The 27,750-nt window shown below is 43.4% G+C and overlaps 1 protein-coding gene across 1 annotated transcript; it reads right to left on the bottom strand.

Moving 5' to 3' along the window:
* Nucleotides 1-16: 16 nt before the first annotated feature.
* pebp1 (phosphatidylethanolamine binding protein 1) lies at nt 17-17,063 on the bottom strand. The gene is made up of 4 exons (XM_041201979.1): nt 16,885-17,063; nt 15,960-16,069; nt 10,482-10,582; nt 17-480 (listed from the first exon to the last, which is right to left on the bottom strand). The coding sequence occupies exons 1-4, from the start codon at nt 17,017-17,019 to the stop codon at nt 263-265; spliced, it is 564 nt and encodes a 187-aa protein (XP_041057913.1). The 5' UTR covers nt 17,020-17,063; the 3' UTR covers nt 17-262.
* Nucleotides 17,064-27,750: the final 10,687 nt, after the last annotated feature.

Genomic DNA, 27,750 nt, shown 5'->3' with positions numbered 1-27,750 from the left:
ACTGAAAACCATATTCTCCATGTCATGAATAATTTATTGTAAACGTAAAATCAAATTGGCACCTGTACTTTTCCTTGTACTTTCAGTTCAGGTGCAAAAAACTGAACTTTGACATTTATTTAGGGATATAGAACCAAAAGTAACTGTGCATCAATAATATTGTTTCAGGCTCCATACAGCCAAACAAGTGTTGCTACGACAGTTATGAGGAAATACATATTTTTTGTAAAAAGAAAAACAAATCTAGTTAGGATTTTGCAAATTACTTTCCAGATAACTGTTCATAGAGTTTTGGGACATAGTTATCCCATTCTGCCTGGTAGCATGTCCCTGCCACTGGTACACCTAGGTTGTACTTCTTACGGAATGCTGCAGTTTTGAATGTCCCACGTTTATCGCCTGAACGGTTGGTCAAACGCTGTTCATCACATTTCAGTGGCTGAGATTGTTCGTAAACCAGCCAGACATAGCGGTGAAGACCTGTAATAAACATTTTAAGACAAAGCAAAATGGAGAAATTGACAACATAATTAACCCCATGCAAAAATGTTCACAATAATAATGGAACACTTTTCTGCTTGTGCTGCAATGGTTAATATTGGCTCAAAGTTTTCATATCCACACACCCAACTTCAATTGTTGGACCAGTTGCCTTGTTTGCCTAAAAATGGCAGTAGTCTGTTAGTGAAGCTGTGCCTTTAAAAGTCACTACAGAGACAGCCTGTTTAAAGTAGGCAGTGGTGGGCTTTCAGGACTGTTTAACATCTCCATCATGGCAAACAGGTTCCAATGTAAGCAAATCTGCACCACTAATATTGTACCAAAAAGACCTGAAATATTTTCAGCTTTTAAAAAAAATTCATTTGCAGAAAATATTAATTGCTCTCAGACAATATACCCAGGCTAAAACTTCATCCTGAAGATTATTTTACAGAATTAGGGTATAGACATTCCCAATAGTGGAATCTTAAAATATTCAGTAAAAAACATTTTTAGCAATTCCAGGCAAGCTAATAAACTGTATTAGGATTTAAAGAGTAACAGGTTTGCAGAAATATCCATACAAAAAATGCTTTACTTGCTGTAGCAAATGTTGATAAATACAGGAACTAGAAACTTTACTGAATTCTAAATATCAGCTGGAGTTACATCATAAATAACTCTCTCAAAAGGAGAATGGAGATCAGTTTGCTGCTTAATTATTTACCCACAGTAATTACTGGGCCTAATCACTTGGGAGCCAAATTTGGTGAAACATCCAAAAATAAGGATTTTACACTTCAGAATTGGTAAAACTAGGAAACAAATTAACTCATCAGGCATGGTAGCAGAATGGTTTTGTTACTGAATAATCCAGAAGCACAAATTCAAATCCCACCACAGCAATAGCAATTTTAGCTATGGAATAAAATGCAAGTAATGGTGACCATGTAACTACCGGACTGTTACAAAAATCTAGTTCACTAATGACCCATAAGGAAGATGATGTGCCATCCCTTATGCAATCTGGCCTGTACCCACAGCAACACAGTTCTCTTAACTGCTCTCCAAAATGGTGTGACAAACAACTCAGTTGTCGAGGGTACCTTATCAAGGGCAATCAATGTTGATTGCTGCTGCAGTTGAAGGTCACAAATGCATATTCTACAAAACATATTTAAATAGACAAAGAATGCTTCAGCTGGCCAACAATCTACCAGGATCAAATGGATAGTCAATGCACATGGTTAGGTTGCTGAACGCCAGAATTACTAATGCCTTATGCATTGCTGGGTATGTTACTGAACCAGAAAGAACACTATCACTCCCATGTTTCTTAGCTGCTCTCAACTTGGGCACAATAATTGGTCACAGCAGTCTGGCAAGGAGAAAAAAAGAGAATGGCTGGATGACAATCAACAGCTTTCACTGAACATCAGAACGGATTAGGCCATTCAGCCCTAGAGCCTGTTCCACTATTCAATTAGATCATGGCTAATCTGGACAATTTACAAATAAATAGCTTTAATGTAGAAAAAAATGATTTCAGAGGCACATGGAACAGAGAGTCAAAAAGTTATTAGGAGGGGACAAAAAGCTTGGGTGGAAAAGGGAATTCTAGAGGGATGGTATAGAAATAACTGAAAACATGGCCTTCAATGATAAAACAAAAGGGGAGGAAAGCACAGCAGGACAGATTCAGAGGAACTGAGTGAGGTTTTTTCCTGAGTTGTATAAGGGCTGGAGGAGATAAAGAGGTGAGGCAATGAAAATATTTAAAAGTACAAATGGGAATTTTAAACTGAAGGCATTGATTGGGAGGCAGGGAGTTGATGTAGATCAGCAAGAACAGGGCGAGTGTGAATCAGTGCAGAACACGATTAGGATGAGCTTAAGTTTAGAGGGTGGCTGGTCAAGAGTGAGTCTGTAGGTGGAAGGCATGAGAATTTCAGCATAAGATATAAATGTTAAAAATATTTTTAGAAAATAGAACCATTGATTCAGTCCTAACTGCTGGACTCTAGCTGTTTCCAATAACTGATTATTTCAAATCCACAATGGACACGCCACCAGAGAATAAGTGTGATAGACTTCAATACCACAGCGTAGGTAAAGGCACTGTGGTACACAGAAATAGAGCCAGAAACAGAAAATGCTCGAAAAGCTCAGCAGGTCTAGCAGCACACAGTTCATGTGGTATAGGTATGCTGCTAGACCTGTTGAGATTTTACAGCATCCACAGTATTTTGCTTTTAGGTATAGCGAGATCTGAATTTAGAAGTCCGGACTAGAGACGTAGCAAACGGGAAAAATGATGGCCAGGGTTCCGAATGCCAACTGCTGCCAGTGGCTTAATGGATAGCAACTAGAATACTACAACAGTTAAAAAGGAAATATTCTGGTCACAATGAACTTTAAAACAAAACACATAGCCTCACTGCTATGCTGACAGCAAATTATGGACCTAACAGTGTTTGCTGTTATTTATACAAAAAAATGTTACAACAACTTCAAGCAAGGGGTTAAATGTGTATATTCAAAAGTTGATCTGAGTTGTGCCATTAGCTTTCTACAAAATGCAACTCATTCTCCTCTTCCACCATTGAAAATCATTAATTCCTGTGATGCTTTTGTATTTGCCCAGTAGATTTATAACATAAAAGTTTCAAAGCAAACTACTTGGCCGATGTCTTCCGGCTGCAAACTAAAGGTTCATACTGTCTCAATCTAGTTCCAAGGGACAGAAGTCTACACATAAAATCACTAATTCAATAGCAACAAATTAATCGAAGGATGGCTGGGAGAGGAAATGACAATCCCACTAGTACAACTGAGACTGCTCCAGATAAGGCCAAATGGACAGCTTTACCCTGGATCTGACCAGCATTACAACCTAACCTCAAATTCATCTAGTATGTATTTTTGAAAACATTTGATTTTCCACAATTAACATTCTGCTTAAATTAATCTATGTATACCTTGCAACCAGCAGAGATAGAATTAAATTTACAAAATAGTTTTGAGGGACTTTTTTTAATTCGAACATGGAGCATGGGTGTTGCTGGCTGGGGCAGCATTTATTACCCATCCCTAATTGCCCTTGAGGAGGTGGTGGTAGTAGTGAGCTGCCTTCTTGAACCACTGCATATGGTGTAGGTATACCCAGTGCTGTTAGGGAGGGTGTTCCAGGATTTTGACCCAGCAACTGAGAGGGAATGGCAATTTATTTCCAAGTCAGCAATGGTGAGTGGCTTAAAGGGAAACTTCTAAGTGGTGGTGTGCCCATGTGTCTGCTGCCCTTATCCTTCTAGATCGTAGTGGTCGTGAATTTAAAAGGTACTGTCTAAGGAGGTAATTTTGTGCTCCCCGTAGAGGATAGCTCTTACAAAATCAACCTACACAAACTTAGACAATGGAACTATGAATTTTGAGACAAAAATCATGAATTGTTTATGTAGTATTCAGTATGTTTCCTTGATTTTGTTGAACAGTATTTACTTTTTGAAAGTATCGAAAATATCATCCAGTCCTGCCATATCTGGCTGGACCACATAAAACACTATGGGGCCCTGCTCGTATCTGCTAAAACTGCTCACCATTCTAGGATTATCCCAAATGCAAAAATAACCCCGGCTTTTTTCTCCACTGCAAACCACCTTTACCCTACTCCCTCCACCCTCAAGGCCAACAGTAAGTGCTGGGAGCTCAAGGACTTCTTTTGTCACTAAAAACAAGGCCATCTGAACAGCTACCGCTGCCACGTCCCTCCCTTCCACTAGCCTACCTAGCCAAACTTTCTCCAATGCTGTCCCGGGTTCAAGCCTTGAACTCACATTTTTCCCCATCTCCCTTCATGCCCTCTCAACTCATCTTGTCCTCGAGGCCCACCTCCTGTTCCCTCAATCCTATTCCCACTGAACTGCAGATCACCCCATCACTTGGTTCCCATGGTAGCCAATACTGCAAACAGTTCTCGCTCTCCAGGTGTTCACAGAATCTCACAGTGCAGAAGAGGCCCCTTGAGTCTGCACCGACACGTGAGAAACAGCTGACCTACTTACCTAATCCCATTTACCAGCACTTGGCCCATAGCCTTGAATGTTATGACGTGCCAAATGCTCATTTAGGTACTTTTTAAAGGATGTGAGGAAACCCGCCTCCACCACCCTCCCAGACAGCGCATTCCAGACTATCACCATCTTCTGGGTAAAAAAGTTTTTCCTCACATCCCCCCTAAACCTCCTGCCCCTCACCTTGAACTTATGTCTCCCCGTGATTGACCCTTCAACTAAGGGGAACAGCTGCTCCCTATCCATGCCCCTCATAATCTTGTACACCTTGATCAGGTCGCCCCTCAGTCTTCTGTGTTCCAATGAAAACAACCCAAGTCTATCCAACCTCTTTTCACAACTTAATTGTTTCATCCCAGGTAACATCCGGGTGAATCTCCGCTGCACTCCCTCCAGTGCAATCACATCCTTCCTATAATGTGGCGACCAGAACTGCACACAGTACTCCAGCTGTGGCCTCAACAAGATTCTATACAACTCCAACATGACCTCCCTACTTTTGTAATTTTTGCCTTGATTGATAAGGGCAAGTGTCCCATATGCCTTTTTCACTACCCCACTAACATGCCCCTCCGCCTTCAGAGATCTATGGACACACACGCCAAGGTCCCTTTGTTCCTCAAAACTTCCTACTGTCATGCCGTTCATTGAATACTTCGTTGTCAAATTACTCCTTCCAAAGTATATCACCTCACACTTTTCAGGGTTAAATTCCATCTGACACTTATCTGTCCATTTGACCTTCCTATAGCCCAAGACACTCAACCTCACTGTTAACCACCCGGTCAATCTTTGTGTCATCCGCAAACTTACTAATCATGCCCCCCAAAGTCATCTAAGTTGTTTGTATAAATGACGAATAATAGGGGACCCAGCACAGATCTCTGTGGTATGCCACTGGACACTGGCTTCCAGTCACTAAAGCATCCCTCTGCCTCCTACAACTAAGCCAATTTTGAATCCACCTTATCAAATTGTCCTGTATCCCATGTGGGACCTTGTCAAAGGCTTTGCTGAAATCCATATCAACTACAGCAACTGCACTGCCCTCATTTACACACCTGGTCACCTCCTCAAAAATTTCAATCAAATTTGTTAGGCATGACCTCCCTCTGACAAAGCCAAGCTGACTATCCCTGATCAAACCTTGCCTCTCCAAGTGGAGATAGATTCTCTCCTTCAGAATTTTCTCCAATAGTTTCCTACCACTGACGTGAGACTAGCTGGCCTGTAGTTCACTGACTTATCTCTACAACCCTTCTTAAAATAGCAGTACCACATTAGCTGTTCTCCAGTCTTCTGGCACCTCCAACGTGGCCAGAGAGGAATTAAAAATTTGGGTCAGAGCCCCTGTGATTTCCTCCCTTGCCTCCCTCAGCAGTCTGGGACACAAATCATCCAGACCTGGAGATTTCTCCACTTTTAAGCCTGCCAACACCTCCAAAACCTTGTCACTCCCTATATCAATTTCCTCAAGAACCTTGCAGTCTCTCTCCCTGAGCTTGATAACTTCATCCTCATTCTCTTGGGTGAAGACGGATGTGAAGTATTCGTTCAACACTCTACCAATGTCCTCTGGGTCCACCCATAGATTGCCCCCTTCATCCCTAATGGACCCTACTCTTTCCCACGTTAACCTCTTTCAATTGATATAGAATATCTTGGGATTTTCCCTACTTTTACCAGCCAGAGCTTTCTCATATCCCCTCTTTGCTCTCCTAACTGCTTTCTCAAGCTCCACCCTGCACATCCTGTACTCCACTAATGCCTCCGCTGATTTGCTTCCCTTGTATCTGCTAAAAGCCTCTCTTTTCTTTCTCATCGTATCCTGAATATCTCTGGTCATCCATGGTTCTTTGGACTTAATACTCCTTCCTATCACCCTAGAGGGAACATGTTGAGCATGTACCCTCCCCATTTCCTTCTTGAACACCCCCACTGCTCCTCTGTAGATTTCCCCACAAGTAGCTGTTCCCAGTCTACCTTGGCCAGATCCTGCCTTATTTTACTAAAATCCACTCTCCCCCAATCCAAAACATTTTTTTGCAACTTGTCTATTTCTTTGTCCATAACAAGCTTAAATTGTACCATGTTGTGGTTGCTATCACTAAAATGCTCGCCCACCACCACCTCAGCCAGCTGTCTGGCTTCATTCCCCAGAATTAGGTCCAACATTGCACCGTCCCTTGTTGGATCCTCTACATATTGACCTAAAAAGTTCTCATGTACACATTTCAAGAAATCTACTCCATCCAAGCCCTTAACACTATGTCTATCCCAATTAATGTTCGGAAAGTTGAAATCACCTAATATAATTATCCTATTGTTGTTGTTTTTACACACCTCCGCAAATTGTGCACATATTTGCTCCTCAGTTTCCTGCTACCTGGGGGTCTATAATAAACACCTAACAATATGGCTGCCCCTTTTTTATTCCTAAGCTCTAACCGCAAAGCTTCATTCGGTGCCCCCTCCAAGATATCATCTCACCTTACTGCAGTAACTGACTCCTTAACTAATAATGCAATGCCTCCTCCTCTTTTACGCCCTCCCCTATCACGCCTGAAGATTCTACGTCCCGGAATGTTGAGCTGCTAATCCTGCCCTTCCCTCAACCATGTCTCAGTGATGGCTACTATATCACAATTCCACATGTCAATCCTCACCTTTAACTCATCCGTTTTACCTGTAATACTCATGGCATTAAAGTACAGGCCATCCAGCCTTGCCTCACTCCCTTGAAACTTAATGCAGCTGTACTCCCTCTAACTTGATTGTTTTACTGTATTATGACATGTCCCTATTCTGCTAACATTCTTTTTCCCCTCCCGAATTAGTTTAAACTCCTCCCAACAGCACTAGTAAAACTGCCCTCAAGGATGTTCGTCTCGCTCTGGTTCAGATGTAGACAGTCCTGCTTCTCCAGGTCCCACCTTCCCCAGAAACAGTCCCAGTGATCCAGGAATCTAAAACCCTCCCTCCTGCACCAACTCTTAAGCCACGTATTCACCTGCTATTCTCCTATTTCTGAGCTTGATAGCACATGGCACTGGGAGTAATTCAGAGATTACAACCCGAGAGGTCTTGCTTTTTAGTCCACTGCCTAACTCATTGAATTCTTGATGCAAGACTTCATCCCTCATTCTACCTATGTCATTGGTACCAACATGTACCATGACCTCTGCCTTATCACCCTCCTCCTTCAGGATGCCCTGCAGTCGTTCAGTGACATCCTGGACCCTGGCACTAGGAAGGCAACACACCATCCTGGAGTTACGTTGACAGCCACAGTAGCGCCTATCTGTTCCCCTGACTATAGAATCCCCTCTTTCTCTCTTCCTCCCCTCCTGTAAGGACAGGCTGCTTGTAGTGCCAGAACCTTGGCTGTCTGCACTCCCTGGAGGAACCAGCACCCTCATCAGCCTCCAAAATGGAATACCAATTTGCGAGCGGGACCCCAGGGGACTCCTGAACTACCTTGCCTGTCTCTCTTGGACTGCCTGGTGGTCACCCATTCCCTTCCCTCCTCAAGTCCTTTCAGCTGAGGTGTGACCACCTCTCTAAACATGCTATCCATGAAGCTCTCAGACTCGTGGATGCTCCCAGATTCACAGATACTTAACAGTGTCCCCAACCACTGTTCCAGCTCTGAAACCCAAGCTTCCAGGAGCTGCAGCTGGACACACTTCCTGCACACATGCTGGTCCTGGGCACTGGAAATGCTCCCGGCTTCCCACATGGAGCACACCACGGCTTTGAGCTCTCCTGCCATGACTTATCCCTGTAAATTAAGCCTTTTAAATCAATTACTCTGGGGCCCTTCTTCCCTGATCCTTGTTACTACAGAATATACAAACCATAAACCACAAAAAGACCTTAAACTATAAGCAATAAAAGTGGTAAATACTTACCCGACCTTACCCACTACTTGCCAGTCATTCCTTTCCCTTGTAGCCTCTATTGCTGGAGCAGGGCAAGACCACTCTCTGAAGATTTAAGAAGTTGGATAGCAAAGAAAAAATGCAAAGAGCACCTCTTCCCCTGTGCACCAAATTGCCAATACCCACACTCACTCACAATGAGGTCTCTCCCCTGTTCCTGTGCAAGCACACTGTAGTGTGCTTCTAAATAGTCCCTTTCTTAAATAAAGCTGAGGTGAGCTGGGATGACTCACACTAATTAAGCTTCAATTAGTAAAAGGTAGGTCTAAACTCCCACTCCCCTTTAAATCTATCCCCTCCTCAAAATAAAACAAATTTTAACTCCATCGCCCTTGCAAACTACTGTCCCATCTCTAACTTCCCTTTCTTCTCAAAGTCCTTAAACATGTGGTCACCTCCAGAATTCATTCCCCTATTTCCCAGAACTTCATGTCTGAATCCTTCCCCTGCTACAGAACTGAAATTGCTCTCAAAGTTAAAAAATTACAACATATGTGATTGTGACAAAGGTAAACTTTCTCTCCTCATCCTATCTGCAGCCTTTGACATGGTTGACCACACCATCATTCTACAACATCTCTCCACTATTGTCCAGCTGGGTGGGACTGCTCTCACCTGATTCCATAATCATAGGCAATGTATCACTTGGAAGGTTCTCTTCCTGCTCCTACACCGTTACCTCTGATGTTCTTCAAGGATCTATGCTTGGCCCGTTCATACATGCTTCCTCTTGGCAATATCATCCCAAAGCAGTGTTAGTTTCCACATGAACACTGCACCACCTCACTACCACCTCTCATGATTCCTCAACTGTTCCTAACTTATCAGACTGCTTATCCAAATCCAGTACTGGACGAACAGAGATTTCCTCCAATTAAATATTGGGCAGACTGAAGCCATTGTTTTCAGTCCTTGCTCCAAACCCCGTTCCCTAGCTACCAACTCCATCCTTCTCCCTACTAAAAGGGCGAGATTAAGTCAATTTGTTCACAAACTTGGTGTCACATTTTACCCCGAGATGAGCTTCCAACCTCATTTCATGCCATCACTAAGATCACCAATCTCTACCTTCGTAACATCACCTGACTTCACCGTCTCAGCTCATTTGCTGCTGAAACCCTTAATATCAAGCTTTTGTTACCTCCAAACTTGACCTATTCCAATGCACTCCTCGCTGATCTCCAACGTTCTACTCTCCATAGCATAGTCATCCAAAAGTCTGCTGCCCATGTCTTAACTCACACCAAAACCCATTCATCTATCACTCCTCTGCTTGCTGACCTACTTTAGGTCAATGCCTTAATTTTAAAATTCTCAACCTTGTTTTCAAACTCCATGGCCTCTCCCCTCCCTATCGGTGTAATCGCCTCCAGCCTTATAATCCTCCAAGATATCTGTGCGCTCTAGTTCTTTTCTCTACAGCATGCCCTACCTTAACTGCTCCACTACTGGTGGCCATGCCTTCAGCAGCTTTGGCCCTAAACTCTGGAATTCCCTCCCTACGTCTCTACCTCAATTTCGTTCTAGAAGATACCTTTTAGGCCTACCTTTTGGTCATCTGACCTAATACCTCCAAATGCGGCTCGCTGTCAAATTTTGCTTTATAGTGCTCCTGTAAAGTATTATTCTGTTAAAGGTACTGTAAGTTATTGTTGTACTCTCCAGTCAGAGGTTGAATTAATTTTTCCCATGGATCAGGGCTCACTTCATACCCAGGCTCCCAAGATGAAAAATGCAGTGTGCCAATACTGCACTACCAGTCTCCCAATACCAGGTGCGTGCTTACTTAAATCACGTGTTTCAAAATAGTTGTTTGTTACAGTGTACTGTACAGTGTACAGTGGACACATTGTAAATATACCTGAAAAGCGCTTGAGAATATTTTGATTGAAACTTTCCACTAAACACAAACTCTAAAGGGTCAATAACTAAAATTAATATGGCTCAATCATGAGCATATCTAATTTATATTGATAAATTATGGACTCACCAGTTCCTTTAGGAGGACCTGAGCCAACATAGTCAGACTGAATCTCTCCACTTTTAATGTTATTCCCTTTCATGTTGATCACAATGAAGTGGTGCCATTCCCTAATAAGCAAACAAGATTAATGATTGGACAACGTGGTACATTAGAGAATTTTGGCAATTGACTAAAACAAAAGATATTTAAAACTGGGGCAAAGTTTAAAAACTATGAATACAACTTTCAATGGTATGGTTCAGAGACTAGGACAGTGAAGTTAGTGACCAGAAGATGAGCAGGGTTATGCATTTAAGTATTCCCTAAAATGATTCAATTCTTCAAACGCTGGATGTGATGAGGGAGGCGGTGGGATGGGGGTGAGATATAAATCAACGTAAAGATGTCCTATTTCAGCCAGTTTGTAGCAGCAGTGAAGAAAACACATTTTCAATAAACTACTCGATGCAAGATCTATACCCAGTGTGCAGAAAATATCTTCCAATGGAAATATGGAAGCAGATTTTCCCATTTCTGCACATGGGGCGATTAGACCATAAGATATAGGAGCAGAAATTAGGCAATTCGGCCCATCGAGTCTGCTTTGCCATTCAATCATGGCTGATAAGTTTCTCAACCCCATTCTCCCGCCTTCTCCCCGTAACCTTTGATCCCCTTACCAATCAAGAACCTATCTATCTCGGTCTTAAATACACTCAATTACCTGGCCTCCACAGCCTTCTGTGGCAATGAATTCCATCGATTCCCCACTCTCTGGCTAAAGAAGTTTCTCCTCATCTCTGTTCTAAAAGGTCTTCCCTTTACTGAGGCTGTGCCCTCGGGTCCTAGTCTCTCCCCACGTCCACTCTATCCAGGCCTTTCAGTATTCTGTAGGTTTCAATCAGATCCTCCCTCATCCTTCTAAACTCCATCGAGTATAGACCCAGAGTCCTCAAAAGTTCCTCATATGTTAAGCCTGTCATTCCTGGGATCATTCTCGTGAACCTCCTCTGGACCCTCTCCAGGGCCAGCACATCCTTCCTGAGATATGGGGCCCAAAATTGCTCACAATATTCTAAATATGGTCTGACCAGAGCATTATAAAGCCTCAGCAGCACATCCCTGCTTTTATATTTGAGTCCTCTCGAAATAAATGCCAACATTGCATTTGCCTTCCTAACTACCGACTCAACCTGCAAGTTAACCTTAAGAGAATCCTGGACTAGGACTCCCAAGTCCCTTTGCACTCCAGACTTCTGAATTCTCTCCCCATTTAGAAAATAGTCTATGCCTCTAATCTTCCTATCAAAGTGCATGACCTCACACTTCCCCACATTGTATTCCATCTGCCACTTCTTTGCCCATTCTCCTAACCTGTCCAAATCCTTCTGCAGCCTCCCTACCTCCTCAATACTACCTGTCCCTCCACCTATCTTTGTATCATCTGCAAACTGAGCCAGGATGCCCTCAGTTCCTTCATCTAGATCATTAATGTAGAAAGTGAAGAGTTGTGGTTCCAACACTGACCCCTGCGGAACTCCACTAGTCACTGACCACCATCCTGAGGACCCCCTTATCCCCACTCTCTGTCTCCTGCCAGACAGCCAATCTTCTATCCATGCTAGTACCTTGCCTCTAACACCACGGGCTCTTATCTTACTGAGCAGCCTCCTATGCAGCACCTTGTCAAAGGCCTTCTGGAAGTCCAAGTAGATAACATCCATTGGCTCTCCTTTGTCTATCCTACTCGTTACCTCCTCAAAGAATTCTAACAGATTTGTCAGGCATGACCTCCCCTTGATGAAACCCATGCTGACTTTGCCCGATTTTACCATGCACTTCCAAGTATTCTGAAATCTCATCCTTAATAATGGACTCTAAAATCTTACCAACGACCGAATTCAGGCTAATCGGCCTGTAATTTCCCGTCTTTTCCCTCACTCCCTTCTTAAACAGGGGGGTTACATTAGCGATTTTCCAGTCCTCTGGGACCCTCCCTGACTCCAGTTCCTGAAAGATTGCCGTTAACGCCTCCACTATCTCTTCAGCTATCTCCTTCAGAACTCTGGGGTGTAATCCATCTGGTCCAGGCGATTTATCCACCTTCGGATCTTTCAGTTTTCCTAGCACCTTCTCCTTGGTAATGGCCACCATACTCACCTCTGCCCCCCGACTCTCATGAACTTTGGGGATGTCACTTGGGTCTTCCAGTGTGAAGACTGACACAAAGTACCTATTCAGTTCCTCCGCCATTTCTTTGTTCCCCACTACTACTTCTCCAGCATCATTTTCCAGCGGCCCAATGTCCACTTTTGCCTCTTTCTTACCCATTATATATCAAAAAAATACTCTTGCAATCTTCTTTTATATTACTGGCTAGTTTACCCTCATATTTAATCTTCTCCCTTATTTCTTTTTTAGTTGTCCTCTGTTGGTCTTTGTAGGCTTCCCAATCCCCTGGTTTTCCACTGCTCTTTGCCGCATTGTATGCTTTCTCTTTAGCTTTTATGCTGTCCCTGACTTCTCTTGTCAGCCATGGTTGCCTCGTCCTCCCTTTATTATGCTTCTTCTTCCTAGGGATGAATTTTTGCTGTGTCTCCCAAATTACTCCCAGAAACTCCTGCCATTGCTGTTCCACTATCTTTCCTGCTAGGCTCATCTCCCAGTCAATTCTGGCCAGCTCCTCCCTCATGCCTCTGTAGTTGCCTTTATTCAACTGTAATACCATTACATCCGATTCCAGCTTTTTCCTCTCAAATTGCAGGGTAAAGTCTATCATATTATGGTCACTTCCTCCTAAGGGTTCCTTCACCTTAAGCTCCCTTACCAAATCTGCCTCATTACACATCACTAAATCTAGAATTGCCTGTTCCGTAGTGGGCTCCACCACAAGATGCTCCAAAGAACCATCTGATAGACATTCCACAAATTCCTTTTCTTGGGATCCACTACCAACCTGATTATACTGATTAAGCACAGCAAACACAAGAAATGGGTGTGAGGAGGAGCACATACCTGAATAAATGGAACATTAGGCCAGCTCTGTTATCCTAATCCAATAACCCCAAATGCAGCAACAGGCAAACTGGATCCCCAAAATATTCCATTGCTGCTTTTCAAATACTAAAAACTCCACCTTGACACAACACTGTGGAAAGTTAACAGTCTGTACAATGTGCTTCCAGTAAGCATTTGGTTTTGTTTTTCTTATGTTTGAAAGTTGTTTCATTTACACATTCAATGGCTTACAATTTGCAACTTTATAACTGCAGTTTATAAAAATGAACTGCAGAAGAAAGCTGGAGAAAAATGGTTAAGTAACTGAAATAAAAGCACTCCACTCCAGAAAAATATATAAACATAAATACAAGAGTAAAGCCCAAGGAACATTTTTACCTGTTGCATATACATTTCAAACTTTCTACTGGGAGAAGGGGTGTGGGAAAGAAGGGTTGCTACCACTTCAGCACGATCCAGAGTTGACTCCAGGACTCTTAAGCCTTGAAATTCTTTGCATGCCCAACAGCAATTTATAAGATTCTAGCAACAAATAGTGAGCCAGCCAGCTTATAACCATCAAGAACACTTATCTTTTGTCTCCCCTTAATTCTGAGAAAAATTGAAAACATATCTGTTATAATGCTGTATATTTTAAAATCTAATATAAAAAGTTACAATAGGTATGGTAATTTGTCTAGAACATCCAAGATGAATGGCATGCTCCAATCCTGCTGGGAAGTTCAGGTAGCTTATGATTTGTTCTTGGTTTTAAAAGGAAACATGCGAACTAAGGACAAAGGTTTACGTTTTCATGAAAAGTTGATAGGTATTTTTGACAGTATTGGTGATTCCCCATTCCTCATATGCTGCTTTTTAATGCTATTTAGGTGAGCCAACATCCCCCTCCCTACAGGGAAAACCAGCCCATTAATGCACATTAATAAGCAAGTGTAAAAACAGTAGGCTGCATCTTATTGTGTTAACAGTGACCAATATTAAACTATGTTAAATACAATGCTATATTAAAACACTAGGTCAATTATTTTACTGAAGAGCCAGGGAATACAGAATATGCTTGAAAAACCATCCCAGGCCACCACCCATTCCCTCCCCAACCATCTGATAATATTAGACAATAAAGCTTTTCATCTTGCACTCATCAGGATACTCGCAAGAATAGCAATATAAGGGGAAAAACAACAATTTATGCTGTATGTGAAGACAGTGTTGAGTGGTTGGCAAGTGGCATTGCCATGGAGAATGCACCACTGATGACTTACAGTTAACTGCCAAGCATGGTTTGAAATTTAAACCAGACAGCTTGATCCAGATTGGCAAGGCATTGCCCTGAGGAATAAGTCAGCGAATGGCTGTCACTCATTTTGTTTAGCCAAAACAGGTGCAATGTACATATTCTTTTTGTCCGCAAAGAACAGGGCCCTGTGTATTAACACATGTAGCTTCCAGTACACGCAAATGTGCCACATTGTGAGCCGACTATCTTAAATTGGTTGTCATGTGATTCTAAGCACAGAGGATTATTTAGCAAATGCTGTCCAATTGCAGAATCACATCTAATGTTGGACCACTTTTTTGAGTTTTGCAAGCCACGGGCTGGTTGGGGATGGTCTGTACCCTGTCTAATGTGAACAGTGGCTGGGACATGCTGTTTGATATGATCCGCCAGGCTTTGGCATGTACAGCCTACATACCTAGCATCACACTGGCAGTGAACTTCAAATACCACATTACTCATTTGTGTAATAGGTAGAATGTCTTTTTGGCTTGACGGCAGCATGCTATTAGTGGCGAATACCACTCGCGTTGCTGCTATATATACATTTTACAAACAAAAAATACACTCCTGTTTCCACAAACGTGGAAGGACAAAGTAAAATTCAGCACCTCATTTGGGGAATTTCAAGTACAGTTCATGTGAGAAATGGAAAAATTCAATCCAGATTTCCCCAACATACACATGAAGGGAAACAAGATACCAAAAGGAGCAGAAAAGGTTAACCCTGGATACTTTCAACCATAGGACAAGGGGGCATAAGAACAAAGTGCTTAAAAACAAGTTCAGGATTGATGTCAGGAAGCATATTTACATACAAAGAGGTAGAATAGTGGAGATTAAAACCCAAATCATCCATGAACAAATTCGATACTGCGACAGGGGCAGCATTCATGAGAAAATGGATTGCAAGTTTTTATGTAAGGATGAGCTGGGGTGAAGCAAGCAGTAGTCCACATCAGTATTTATCTATGTGATAAAGCACAGTTAGAGCAGTGCCCAAACAATAATATGTCCACTGGAATGTTACCTTAATTAGATGTACAATCATAAGTCACATTTTCAAATTTGACATCCTTGGGAATTTAACATACTAACAAGTAGTGAACTTTCTTATTGTCAGTTAAGAGAAGGATTAGGAAAATATTCCACCCCTAGACCTTTCATTATAGGCGGGAATAACAATCAAGATGAACCTTTTCAATACCTACCTAAACTTTGGTGCCTTCCTGCTTGGAGCATCTGGGTCAGTTAGAATCAGAGTGTAAAGTTTGTCTGGATCACATCCAGACCAGTTAATGCTGACCGGACGGTCCTGCACCTGTAAGTACAAATTAAATACTTTTAAGATCTGCCTTGAAAAGAGGCAAGTCATACGGATATACAAGATAGTTAAGGGTATGGAAAAGTAAATTATATTAAACTGCAAGGGTAGGACTTGGGTTCAAGCTAGTTAAAGGAAAACATTGAGCCCACACTGAAAAGTTCTTCACGCAAACCAACACATGGAACGGACGTACATATTGTGAAAAGCAAAAACCTTGCAATCGTAAAAAAAAATCGTGCAATTCCGTGATGGGGGCGCCGGGGTCTGTTTGGACGGATGATATGTGGGCCAAATAACTTATATCATCTGTAGTTAACATGATCTTGTAGAAAGACCTTGGAATCAAGTTTTGTTAGCAACAAATCGGGTCAGTCTGACTTTGTAGATCAATAAAAATAATAAATTACAAACATGTTTCATTTAAAAATATCACATTTCCTACAGGGGTTCGTTAATGTTTAATCTGTAATTGGAAAGTTGGTGGGGGCGCAAATCATACATGGTATAAGATGGCGGAGAGCTTTGCAGCAGCAAAACAAACGCAGCTTGTACTGCAGCCAATTTTACAGAAATATTCAGCTTGCTTTCCAATATTTACTAAAAAAAACCCACTGAAATCTAGTTTTAACCGCAGGCGAAAGAATAGGGCCCAGCATGTGAAGGACAGCCTAGCTGCCAGTGGTCACTCCGCGCCCCCGCCACCGCCAGTCTCAGTCATTTCCAGAAGCTTCATTGATTTCTTGCCCCCCACGCCACAAACACATCGAATATTCAGTCTGCTTGGCTTCTCAGTCGCCTTGACTCAATACCTGGGTGGGGGTGAGCACCTTGCCCAGCTCATCTATCTCCACCGTACCATAACTAACATTCAGGGGCTGCCCCGGCTTCTCCTCCACTTCATTCAGAGCCAGGGCCCCCGACCACTCGTGCAAATCCACCGGCATCTTACTGCTCAGACTACTGCGCCTGCGCCACACTGCAGCAACTCCAGGCCCTCCTCCTCCCGCAGAGCGCAGACAGGTCCCATCCTATAATCCCATTGGCTGACCCGCTCTCCAGCCAAACAGAGCCTGACAGAGCATGGCAGACACAAACAGAGACAAAGAGATAAAAACAAAAAAACTGCGGATGCTGGAAATCCTAAACAAAAACAGAATTACCTGGAAAAACTCAGCAGGTCTGGCAGCATCGGCAGAGAAGAAAAGAGTTGACCTTTCGAGTCCTCATGACCCTTCAACAGAACTCCTGGCAGAGACAAACAGAGCATGGCAGAGCCAAAAAGAGCCTAAAAGAGCCATGCAGAGCCTGGCAGAGCCAGAGGCCAACAGAGCCTGGCAGAGCCAAAAAAAAAGCCAAACAGAGCCTAACAAAGCCTGGCAGAGTCAAACAGAGCATGGCAGACACAAACAGAGCCTGGCAGAGATAAACAGAGACAAAGAGAGCCTGGCAGAGCCAAACAGAGGCCAACAAATCCTGGCAGAGACATACAGAGCCAAAAAGAGTTAAACAGAGCCATACGGAGCCCGGCAGTGCCAAACAGAACCATACAGAGCCAAACAGACCCTTGCAGAGCATCGCAGATCCAAACAGACCAAAACAGAGCTAAACAAAGCCTGGCAGAGACAAACAGCCTGGAATAGCCAAACAGAACCAAACAGAGCCAATCAGAGCCAAACAGAGCCAAACAGAGCCAAACAGAGACAATCAGATACAAATAGAGCCAAACAGACTCTGACAGAGCCAAACAGAGCCTGGCAGAGCCAAATAGAAACAAATAGAGCCAATCAGAGCCAAACAGAGACAAACAGAGCCAAACAGCCTGACAGAGCCGAAAAGAGGCAGAAGGATCTTGGCAGAGCCAAGCAGAGGCTGGCAGAGTCAAAAAGAGGCAAACAGAACCAAACAGAGACTGGCAGAGCCTAGCAGAGCCAAACACAGATTTGGCAGAGCCAAGCAGAACAAAACAGAACCAAACAGAGCTGACAGAGTCAAACACAGCCAAACAGAGCCTGGCAGAGCATAGCAGAGCCAAACAGAGCCTGGCAGAGTCAAACAAAGCCAAACATAGCCTGGCAGAGCAAAGTTGAGCCAAACAAAGCCTGGCAGAGCCAAACAGAGGCAAACAGAGCCTGGTGGAGCCAAACAGAGCCAAATAGTGCTTTACGAAGCCTGGCAGTGCCAAAGAGAACCACATAGAGCCAAACAGACATTCACAGAGCCTCACAGATCCAAACAGAGGCAAACAGAGCCAAACCAAGCCTGGCAGTGCCAAACAGAGCCAGACAGAGCCAAACAAAACCAAACAGAGCCGAATGAGAGCCAAACAGAGCCTGGCAGAGCAACTCAAAGCCAAAAAGAGACAAACAAAGCGAAACAGAGCCAAACAGAACAAAACAGAGCCAAACAGCATGGCAGAGCCAAACAGAACCTGGCAGAAGCAAAGAGAGCCAAAAAGATGTTGTTTTAACAATACAGAGCCTGCCAGAGCCAACCTAAGCCAAACGGAGTCAAACAGAGCCAAACAGAGCTTGGCAGAGCAAATCAGAGCCAAACAGAACCAGGCAGAGCCAAGCAGAGTCAAACAGAGCCGAACACAGTCATTCAGAGCCTGGCAGAGACAAACAGAGCCAGACAGAACCTCACAGAGCCTCATTGAGCCAAACAGAGTTAAAGGGGGCCAAACAGAGCTGAACAGGGACAAACAGAGCCATTGGAGAGCCTGGCAGAGACAAACAGAGCCTGGCAGAGCTAAAAAGAGCCAAACAGAGCTTGGCAGAGCCAATCAGAGCCAAACAGAGACCGGCAGGGACCAACAGAAACAAACAAAGCCAATCAGAGCCAAATAGAAACAAACAGAGCCAATCAGAGCCAAACAGAGCCAAACACAGACAATCAGAGCCAACAGAGCCAAGCAGAGCCAAACAGAGCCTTAGCAGAGCCAAAGAGAGCTGGCAATGTCAAACAGAGCCAAACAGAGGCTGGCAGAGCTAAACAGAGCCAAACAGTGCTTTACGGAGCCTGGCAGTGCCAAAGAGAACCATGCAAAGCCAAACAGACACTTGCAGAGCCTCGCAGATCCAAACAGAGGCAAACAGAGCCAAATCAAGCCTGGCAGAGTCAAGCAGAGCATAGCAGAGCCAAACAGAACCAAACAGAGCTGAATCAGAGCCAAAAAGAGCCAAGCAGTGCCAAACAGAGCCAAACAGAGCCAAACAAAGTCTAGCAGTGCCAAACTGAGCCAAACAGAGCCTGGTAGAGCCAAACAGATCCTGGCAGAGCCAAACAGTGCCAAACAGAGCCAAACAGAGTCACAGAGTGTCTGGCAGAGCCAAACACAGCCTGGCAGATGCAAACAGAGGCTCACAGAGCCATACTGAGCCAAACAGAGCTTGGCAGAGCCAATCAAAGCCAAACAGAGCTAAAGAGAACCTGACAGAGCCAAAGAGATACAAACAGATCCAAACAGAACCCAGCAGAGCCAAACAGAGCCAAGAGAGCCAAACAGAGCCTGAAAGAGCCTGGCAGAGCAAAACAAAGCCAAACAGAGCCAAAAAGAGCCAGGCAGAGCATGACAAAACCAAACAGAACCAAGCAGAGCTAAACAGAGCCAAAAGCAGCCTGGCAGAGCCAAGTAGAGCAAAACAGAACCAAACAGAGCCAAACAGAGCTTGTCGGAGCCATACATAGCAAAACAGAGCCAAAGAGAGCCTAGCAGAGCCAAACTGAGCCAAGCGGAGACAAACAGAGCCAAAAGGAGCCAGCCAGAGTATGACAGAGCCAAACATAGAGAAACAGCCAAACAGAGCCAAACAGCATGGCAGAGCCATACAGAGCCTGTTTTGCTCTGTTAGGCTCTGTTTGGCTCTATTTGACTCTGTTGGGCTCCGTATGGCTCTGCCAGTCTCTGCTCGGCTTTGTTTGGCTCTGATTAGCTCTGCTTGGCTCTGTTTGGCTCCCTTTGGCTCTGCTAGGCACTGTTTGGCTCTGTTTAGCTCATCCACAGTCTCTTTGGCTCTGCTTGGCTCTGTTTGTCTCTGTCTGGCTCTGCTGTGCTTCGCTTTGCTTTGTTTGGCTCTGCAAGGCACTGATTGAGTCTGTTTGGCTCAGCTAGGCTCTGTCACTTTTTGGCTCTCTTTGTCTCTGCCAGGCACTGTTTCATTCTTTTGGCCCTGCCAGGCTCTGTTTGGCTCGGTTGGGCTCGGTTGGTCTCTGTTTGGCTCGGTTGGGCTCTGTTTGGCTCTGCCAGGCTCTGTGTGGATCTTTTTGGCTATGTTTGGCTCTGTTTGCTTCTGGCAGGCTCCATGTTGGCTCTATGTGGCCCTGTTAGGCTCTGCCAGGCGTAGTTAGGTGCTGATTGGCTCTGTTTGACTCTGCATTGCACTGTTTGGCTCTGCCAGGGTCTGTCTGAATCTGTTTAGCTCTGTTTGGCTCTGCCAGGCTCTGTTAGACTCTTTTTGGCTCTGCCAGGCCCTTTTTGGATCTGTTCAGCTCCGTTTGGCTTTGTGTGGCTCTGTCAGGCTCTATTTGGCTCTGCTTAGCTCTGTTTGGTTCTGCCAGGCCCTTTTTGACTCTGTTTGGCTCTTTTTGGATCATCCAGGCTCTGTTTGGCTATGCCAGGATCTGTTTGGTTATGTTTGGCACTGCCTGGCACTATTTCGATTTCTTTGACTTTGTTTTGTTCTGTTTGGTTCTGATTGGCTCTGCCAGGCTCTGTTTGTTCTGCTAGGCTCTGTTTCTGTTTGCTTGGCTCTGTTTGGATCTCTTTGGCTCTTTTTGGTTCTGTTTGGCTCTGTTTTGCTCTGTTTGGCTCTGACAGGCTCTGTTTGGCTCGGCTTGTCTCTGTTTTGCTCTGTTTAGCTCTGCCAGGCTTCACTTGGTTCTGTTTTCCTCTGTTTTGCTCTGTTAGGCACTTTTTGGCTCTGTTTGACTCTGTTGGGCTTTGTATGGCTCTGCCAGGCTCTGTTTGGCTTTGTTTGGTTCTGCCAGGCTCTGTTTGTCTCTTTTGGTCTCTACCAGTCTCTTTTTGGCTCTGCTTGGCTCTGCCAGGCTCTGTTAGGCTCTTTTTGCCTCTGCCAGGCCCTTTTTAGTTCTGCTTGGCTCCGTTTCGTTGTTCCAGGCACTGTTTAGCTTTGTGTGGCTCTGCCAGGCTCTTTTTGGCTTTGTCTCTGCCAGTCTCTTTTTGGCTCTGCTTGGCTCTGCCATTCTCCATTTTGCTCTGTTTGGCTCCGCCAGGCCATTGATGGAGACGTAAAGGCGGGAAAAGGTGGGAGAGGCTTTTACAACACATTTCCAAAGCTGCGGGCCCTGACAGCCCAAAGCACCACCAGGCTTGGGAACAAGGGATTGGGGAGTACACGGGAGGCCAGAGGGGAAGGAAGGTGGAGTTGCAGATCGAAGCTTGTAGGGCTGTAGAGCTGTTGGAGATGACAGAGATAGGTGGGGGGAAAGCCATGGAGGGATCCCAACATTTTACATCCAAAGCGTTCGTGGGAGGCAAGGTAAGCCAGCGAGGCCTGGGGTGTGGAGTGAATGGGACTTGGCATGTTTTATCAGATGACCTTACACCTCCCTGAAGATGTTTTTTTAAATATATTTATTCATGGCACTATTGATTATCCTGTGTAAGAAAACATGTGTACTCCGGACTGAGCTTTGTGTAGAGGTTTACGGTATCCCAGCACTGCAGAGCCATGGACTACATGTCATTCTGTTGGTAAATTTACGGTCAGGTCACCTTACATTGCCCCTTGAACCAAGTAAAGCCGGTTAAAGTACAACTTGAAATAACTTAAGTTCCAGGAACAAGGTGCAATTTCGCAGTTTTGCAACTTAAAGGCTGAATGAAGACTGAAGAGCAGACGCTCGCTTAACATGTCTGTAGCAACCTGTCACAACTTCTGAAGAGGAAACAGACCGGTTATTAGGGACAGAGAATGTTCGCTTATTCTGGAAAGCTAGCCCGTCATTTCTCATTCGAAAGCTTCCCGAATTGTTATATACTTCACTCTGCTTGCTGTCCGATTTTTCTAGCATTTGCATTTTTTTGTCACCTTCTGCTTGTCACCATTTCACCAGAGACTACCAGGCATGTACCATTCTCAGTGGCAAGTTCAACTCCGCCAGTTGGCATTCAACGTGACTCTTAAAAAAAAATACATTAATAAAATCAAGCACATGCATTTCCCTGGATATTGTCAAGAAGTTTCCTTATATTGGGGCTGGCTCATAAACGCAAAGGTTTGCAGATATGACATTTTTTCTTTGGTTTAGTAGTAACTAATATAATATTACTGAGCAGTAACGTAGATAGGAATAGATATTTGGGATAGGTGGATGGGATATGACCAAAATTCTGACATTACAGCAAATCATTTATATATTCTGCAAATAAGAAAAAAAGAAAATCTTGCACTTATGTAGCGCTTTTCACATCTTCACGATGCCCCAAAATGCTTTGCAGCCAATGAAGTACTCTATAGAAGTGTACTCATTATTGTAATGTAGGAAATGCTGCAGTCAATTTGTGCCTAGCAAGGTCCCACAAACATGAATTGGATAATGTCTTTTTTTAAGGAGTGCTAGTTGAGAGATATTAGCCAGGACACCAGAAAGAGGCAACTTGCTTGTCTTCAAAAAGTGTCATGGTAATTCTGTATCCACCAGAGGGCAGAAAGAGCCTTAACTTAACTTCACATTTGAAAGATGTCACCTCTAACACTGAAACACTCCCTCAGTAATTCAACAAAGTCAAGTCACTGCCTTATTTCAAATGTTGCTCTCGCCACTCACCCCAACAGAAGCAATATTGAAATATATGGAGATAATTATAAAGGATAGTACATTAAGAGTTCATCCCACATCTACTCAGATTATGTCTCTCACGGTCACTTCTGGGTGGCCAACATCCCTCCTGGGATTTGTTTTATGGTTGGGCATGGCTGCCCTGCTTGTGTCTGACAGATACTTTGGGGCGATCTATCCTATGTTTCTCTGCTGTCGCATTCTCACATGTTCAGATTTGGCTGAGGAAGGGGTGGCTGAGTGTTAATTGATTAAGGTGTGGCCCACCTCGGCTACACCCCTGTGTAGTACTACAATTGATGTGAATCCTTCGTCCATAAATCAGATTAATAAATTCTTATTGAAGATAATTCATATTGGTTCATTGCAAAACGTTAACTATTGTAGTATTTGTTAACTGATTTGCATAACTAGGTCATACACTTCTCTGAGAACAGCTGTGTGAAATGAGTTGGAAAAAATTGAAAAAAATGTTTAACCTGTAGTATGAACTGCATCCCATAGACATTGCTTTCCTAAGCACTTCAGAGTTGGTCTTCTTATAGAATGGATTCAGGCCAATTGGAATGTGATAATAAAAAAATCTAATACTGTTCTCAGCTGTCATGAATAGAAGTGGAAGAGGAGAATAATATCTAGGAAAGAAGTTGATTGTCAGATGTTCTGATAATGAAAGATCATTGATCTGAAACATTAACTCTGCCTCTTGCTCCACAGATGCTGCCTGACCTGCTGAGTGTTTCCTGCATTTTCCCTCTTTATTTTAGAATTCCAGCATCCATGATCTTTGGTTTTGTTTTATTGTTTGATAGTCAGGTAAATGTGCAACCTGCTACAAAGCCAGGTGATTATCTGAAAAGTATGCCTTTCAAATAGATTACCTGAGTGAACTTTTCTTGATGAATATGTGAATGTTGCCATGCCATTAAGTTACAAACACAAAGATTCAATAATTCCCTTTCATATCTAATGATGAATATAATGACAACTAGACAAATACTTTTTCTGGTGGAAGGGCACTTTCCTTCTTGACAACAAGGAGCCTTTTTAAATCATGTTGAAAAGGTATAAAACCACAGAGGTAAAGTAAGTACAAACTTTCAAAGATAACAGGCCATGTGGGAGAGGAGAGGAGTGGGATGATAAAGGAGCACCAAATAATTTAATACATAGCTGAGAGTTTTGGAAGGGTATCAGGTGCTTGACTCGAAAATTCATAGCATGTTGTTCAATGTATATTGAAAATCCTGCCTTTGAAATAACATTATTTTGTAGTTTGAAAAATGCTCAGGCAATTCTTTCTGTCAGCTACAATTTGTTTTCTGTATTGGTTCTAAAGTAGCATCAATACAGTTTAGTTTTAATAGACCTGACAGGAAATTTTTTTTAGTGCATTAACTGCATGGAAATACTCCTGGCAAATTTTGGATACTTGATTGACTTTTCTAAGTTCCAGTGCCTTATTTTGTAGGAGTAACATTGCAGAAGAAGCAGCCACATAGAGCTGTGCAGCAATCTACAGATAGGGCAAAATATAACCAAACCTAACCCTTCTATGAAATATTTTCATTTCATGAGAGTTTTTAGGAGGAAGAACATGGAGAAGACAACTACAATAAATGGGTACATTTCAAAAGGAATAGAGAAAAGATTTAGAGCTAAAGATTCATCTGTACACATTTTTGGGCATGGGGATTGCAAGTTGAGATCCTCCTGCACCCAATTCTGTTGAGGCAGGCTGCATGGAAACTTGATACTGCCTCCTCAATTTTCTGACTGTAGCATGAAGCTGGGTGCAATCTAAGCTGTTGGCAGGCTGAATGCTCAACATAGGGCCTGACAACATGTGAGGCCAGCATGTGTTACTGCTAGCCTCCAGCTATTAAAAGCAGTCAGCTTTCTTAAAGGAACCTGCTCCCAGGTTCATGGATATGCCACTGGAGGTCTTACTGATGGAAGACAATGGGCGGAGAGAGGCCATGTTTCCTCAGGGAGCAAGGAAGGAACACCCTCCGAAGGAAATGGGCGAAGGTGGGAAACATACCAGTGCAAGGAGTCTGGCCATAAGGATATGGCAGCAGCAGCAGCAAAAGTTCAAAGACTTCATGCACTTGGTCAATGTCAGCAAATGTGACATCTCATATCCAGCATGTCAGCAAACTCTCATGCTGCTCAGTGCACCACACCACCATTATTAGCAGTGCCTAGCAATCAAGACTCAGACCTAAGATTCAGATGTAACCTCCCCCACCCCCTTACACACCTTCCAATATTGCCAGCATTACAGCCAGCTCTTGCAGCCTCCAAATGCCTCCAGCTATTTGGCTTTGGCAAACATATCACCCAAACACAGTGCAACACACTCATTGACATTCTTCCCACTCTCTTGCAGGCAAGGTGGCAACAATAAAAGACAGCAGAGTAGAAGTGGTAAAGGCAGGCAAGCCTCCATCATCTAAACCCTACAGAGAAGATAGTGTTCCACATGCTGCAACAGAGCCTGTTGCTCTGTGCTGGAAAGATTACTTGGGGCTTCCCAAGTGTTCCAGGTTTCTTTCTCCAATAAGAGACCCTCAAGTGTATAAAGGCCAAGAATATTTCAGAATACAAAGTTGGTAGTTTAGGGCTTTTGTGTCCTCCACATTGAAGGGAAAGTAGCTTTGCCTTCCAACCGTATATATTAGAATTTCTCTTTTTACCGACAACTTCACCTCCGGCTAATTTTCTAAACAAAGAAAACTTAACCCAAGAAGACCCAACACAAATAAATATTTACCATTGGTACAAATATCAGGTGATGGTAGCATAGTGGTAATGTTATTGGATTAGTAGCCTAGAGGTCCAGTGTAATCCTCTGGGGACATGGGTTTAAATCCCACCATTCAAATTACTAAAAATCTGTAATTGGAAGCTATTCAGTAATAATGACAACTAATATTGATTGTTATAAAAACCCATCTGCTTTGTTAATACCCTTTGGGGATGGAAATCTACCATCCTGTTCTAGCCTTCATGTGACTATAGATCTGCAGTAATGTGGATGACTCTTAACTGCCCTCTGAAATGGCCTAGCAAGCCATTCAGTTGAAGGGCAATGGGGGATGGGCAACAAAAATGAAACACTCACTCATATCCCAAGAAAGAATTTTAAATTCTGAAAAGAAGCAACGATTTATAAAACTTATGACGAGGGCTCATCAGGCAGCCAACAAGAGCTCATGGTGCATTCATTCATTGATCTCATGGTGCATTCATGCTACAAGTTTAGCATTGTTGTAAAGTGGTTTGATACTTCATGTTAAACTTGTTGAATATGAATCAAGTTCCAAGGTCTAAGTTGATTCTGAAGTGAAGCGGATGGAGATTCCCTCCTGCTTGGCTTTGGTGTCAGGTCAAGCACTGATTCTAATATTAAGCTGCATGTATACTGTAACTGTAGCATGGGTAAGAAGCAAGTTCACCCCTGACCTTAATTCACACTTTCGTAATTTATGGTTACAACAGATATCATGAAGAATGGGTTCAATGGTGCCATAATAAAGTCAAGGTCAGCAAGTCAATTCTGTAAAGTTCAATGCTTAAAATAGTTAGCATGTTTAATCCACTTTACCCTTCTGATGTGTCTGATTCTGTTTCCTCTGAAAAGAAGCAACGATTTATAAAACTTTTGATGAGGGCTCATCAGGCAGCCAACACGAGCTTATGTTAAACTATGCACAGTGAACATATGTAGTAAACCCTCATCCATTGCACGAGCACCCTGTGGTGATATCATTGTAGGTATAATGCCTGGCATAATAAAATTGAAGCAAAATTACAGGTAGGGGCAGTAGAATACTGGGATAATACCTACAATGACTTTTACTGTCATTAAGTAACAGAGCAAGCTTGGGAACATAGGGGACACGATTCTCCACTTTGGGACAGAGTTCCAGTAGGATGAGCATTCCTTCCACCTCTCCAAATTCACCCCACTGCGATGGTTTTCCTTGGTTACAGGTCATTTGCAATGTCCTGTGGGCACACAGAGGAATTCTCACCATCTAGAGGGAATGAATTCAATAGTAACAGTGCAAAGATGGGGGAATCGTGATGAGCGCAGTTGGAACTCTTGCTGTGATATCAGAAGAGGCAGCAAGGGGCATTGAAGCAGTTGAAGCCTCTTGAAGACTGCATCAAGGCTTCAACTGATAGTTTCAGCTGAGAATAAAGCTTACAGCAGGTTAGCACTAGGCTTCAATTGGGGTAGTCAAGGACTTTGCCTCCACTTTCTGGGGCCTACCACACCTTATACATGGCAACTGGGAAGTTGAAGACTCTTAAAAGAGGTTGTCACTTCCCTCTAAGGTTCGGACCCATACTCTAGGTATCAATTACCCAAAACAAACTTTGGATACAATTCCCACTTCATGTGGAAAACTTTTATTAATCCACGAACTACTAGTATAAACTTACAGCACCAGTTGCTTAGTAAGACTCGCGTGCCAGAGGTCATTCCCGGGTGGTCAGTCCACTGAACAAATTCTTCCACATGACTTCCCGTGACTGACCAAGTCACACTTCCATGGCTGCAGCCACAGTGTCCATGTGGGCTGTGGACTTATACCCCATCTGACCCTGGCCCTTGACATAAAAGGTAACACCTTGAATCGGGTCATCCAATTGGGTTCAGTGCCTTATCAATCCCACCATGACTCTGCTAGCATGGAATAGGGGAGCAACTAGAACTGAATAATCACATGCCATGGGCTGTCGCTACTGGGTGTTTGTAATGATCCCTCCGGATCAAACACAATACTGTTGTATTTCAACATCTTTCACTGCCTTCTCCAAACTCAACTATCATTAAGACTAACTTCCACCACATGTGTATT

This window comes from Carcharodon carcharias, chromosome 13, assembly GCF_017639515.1.
Source record: "Carcharodon carcharias isolate sCarCar2 chromosome 13, sCarCar2.pri, whole genome shotgun sequence".
NCBI lineage: Eukaryota > Metazoa > Chordata > Chondrichthyes > Lamniformes > Lamnidae > Carcharodon > Carcharodon carcharias.
This window is presented reverse-complemented; position numbering and strand designations above follow the sequence as displayed.

Coding starts and splice junctions, on each gene's coding strand:
- pebp1 (XM_041201979.1), bottom strand. CDS start 17,019: ATGCCGGTGGATTTGCACGAGTGGTCGGGGGCCCTGGCTCTGAATGAA. Junction 10,583..15,959: donor AGGAAGGCACCAAAGTTTAG/GTAGGTATTGAA, acceptor TTTGCTTATTAG/GGAATGGCACCACTTCATTG. Junction 481..10,481: donor AGGTCCTCCTAAAGGAACTG/GTGAGTCCATAA, acceptor TGTTTATTACAG/GTCTTCACCGCTATGTCTGG.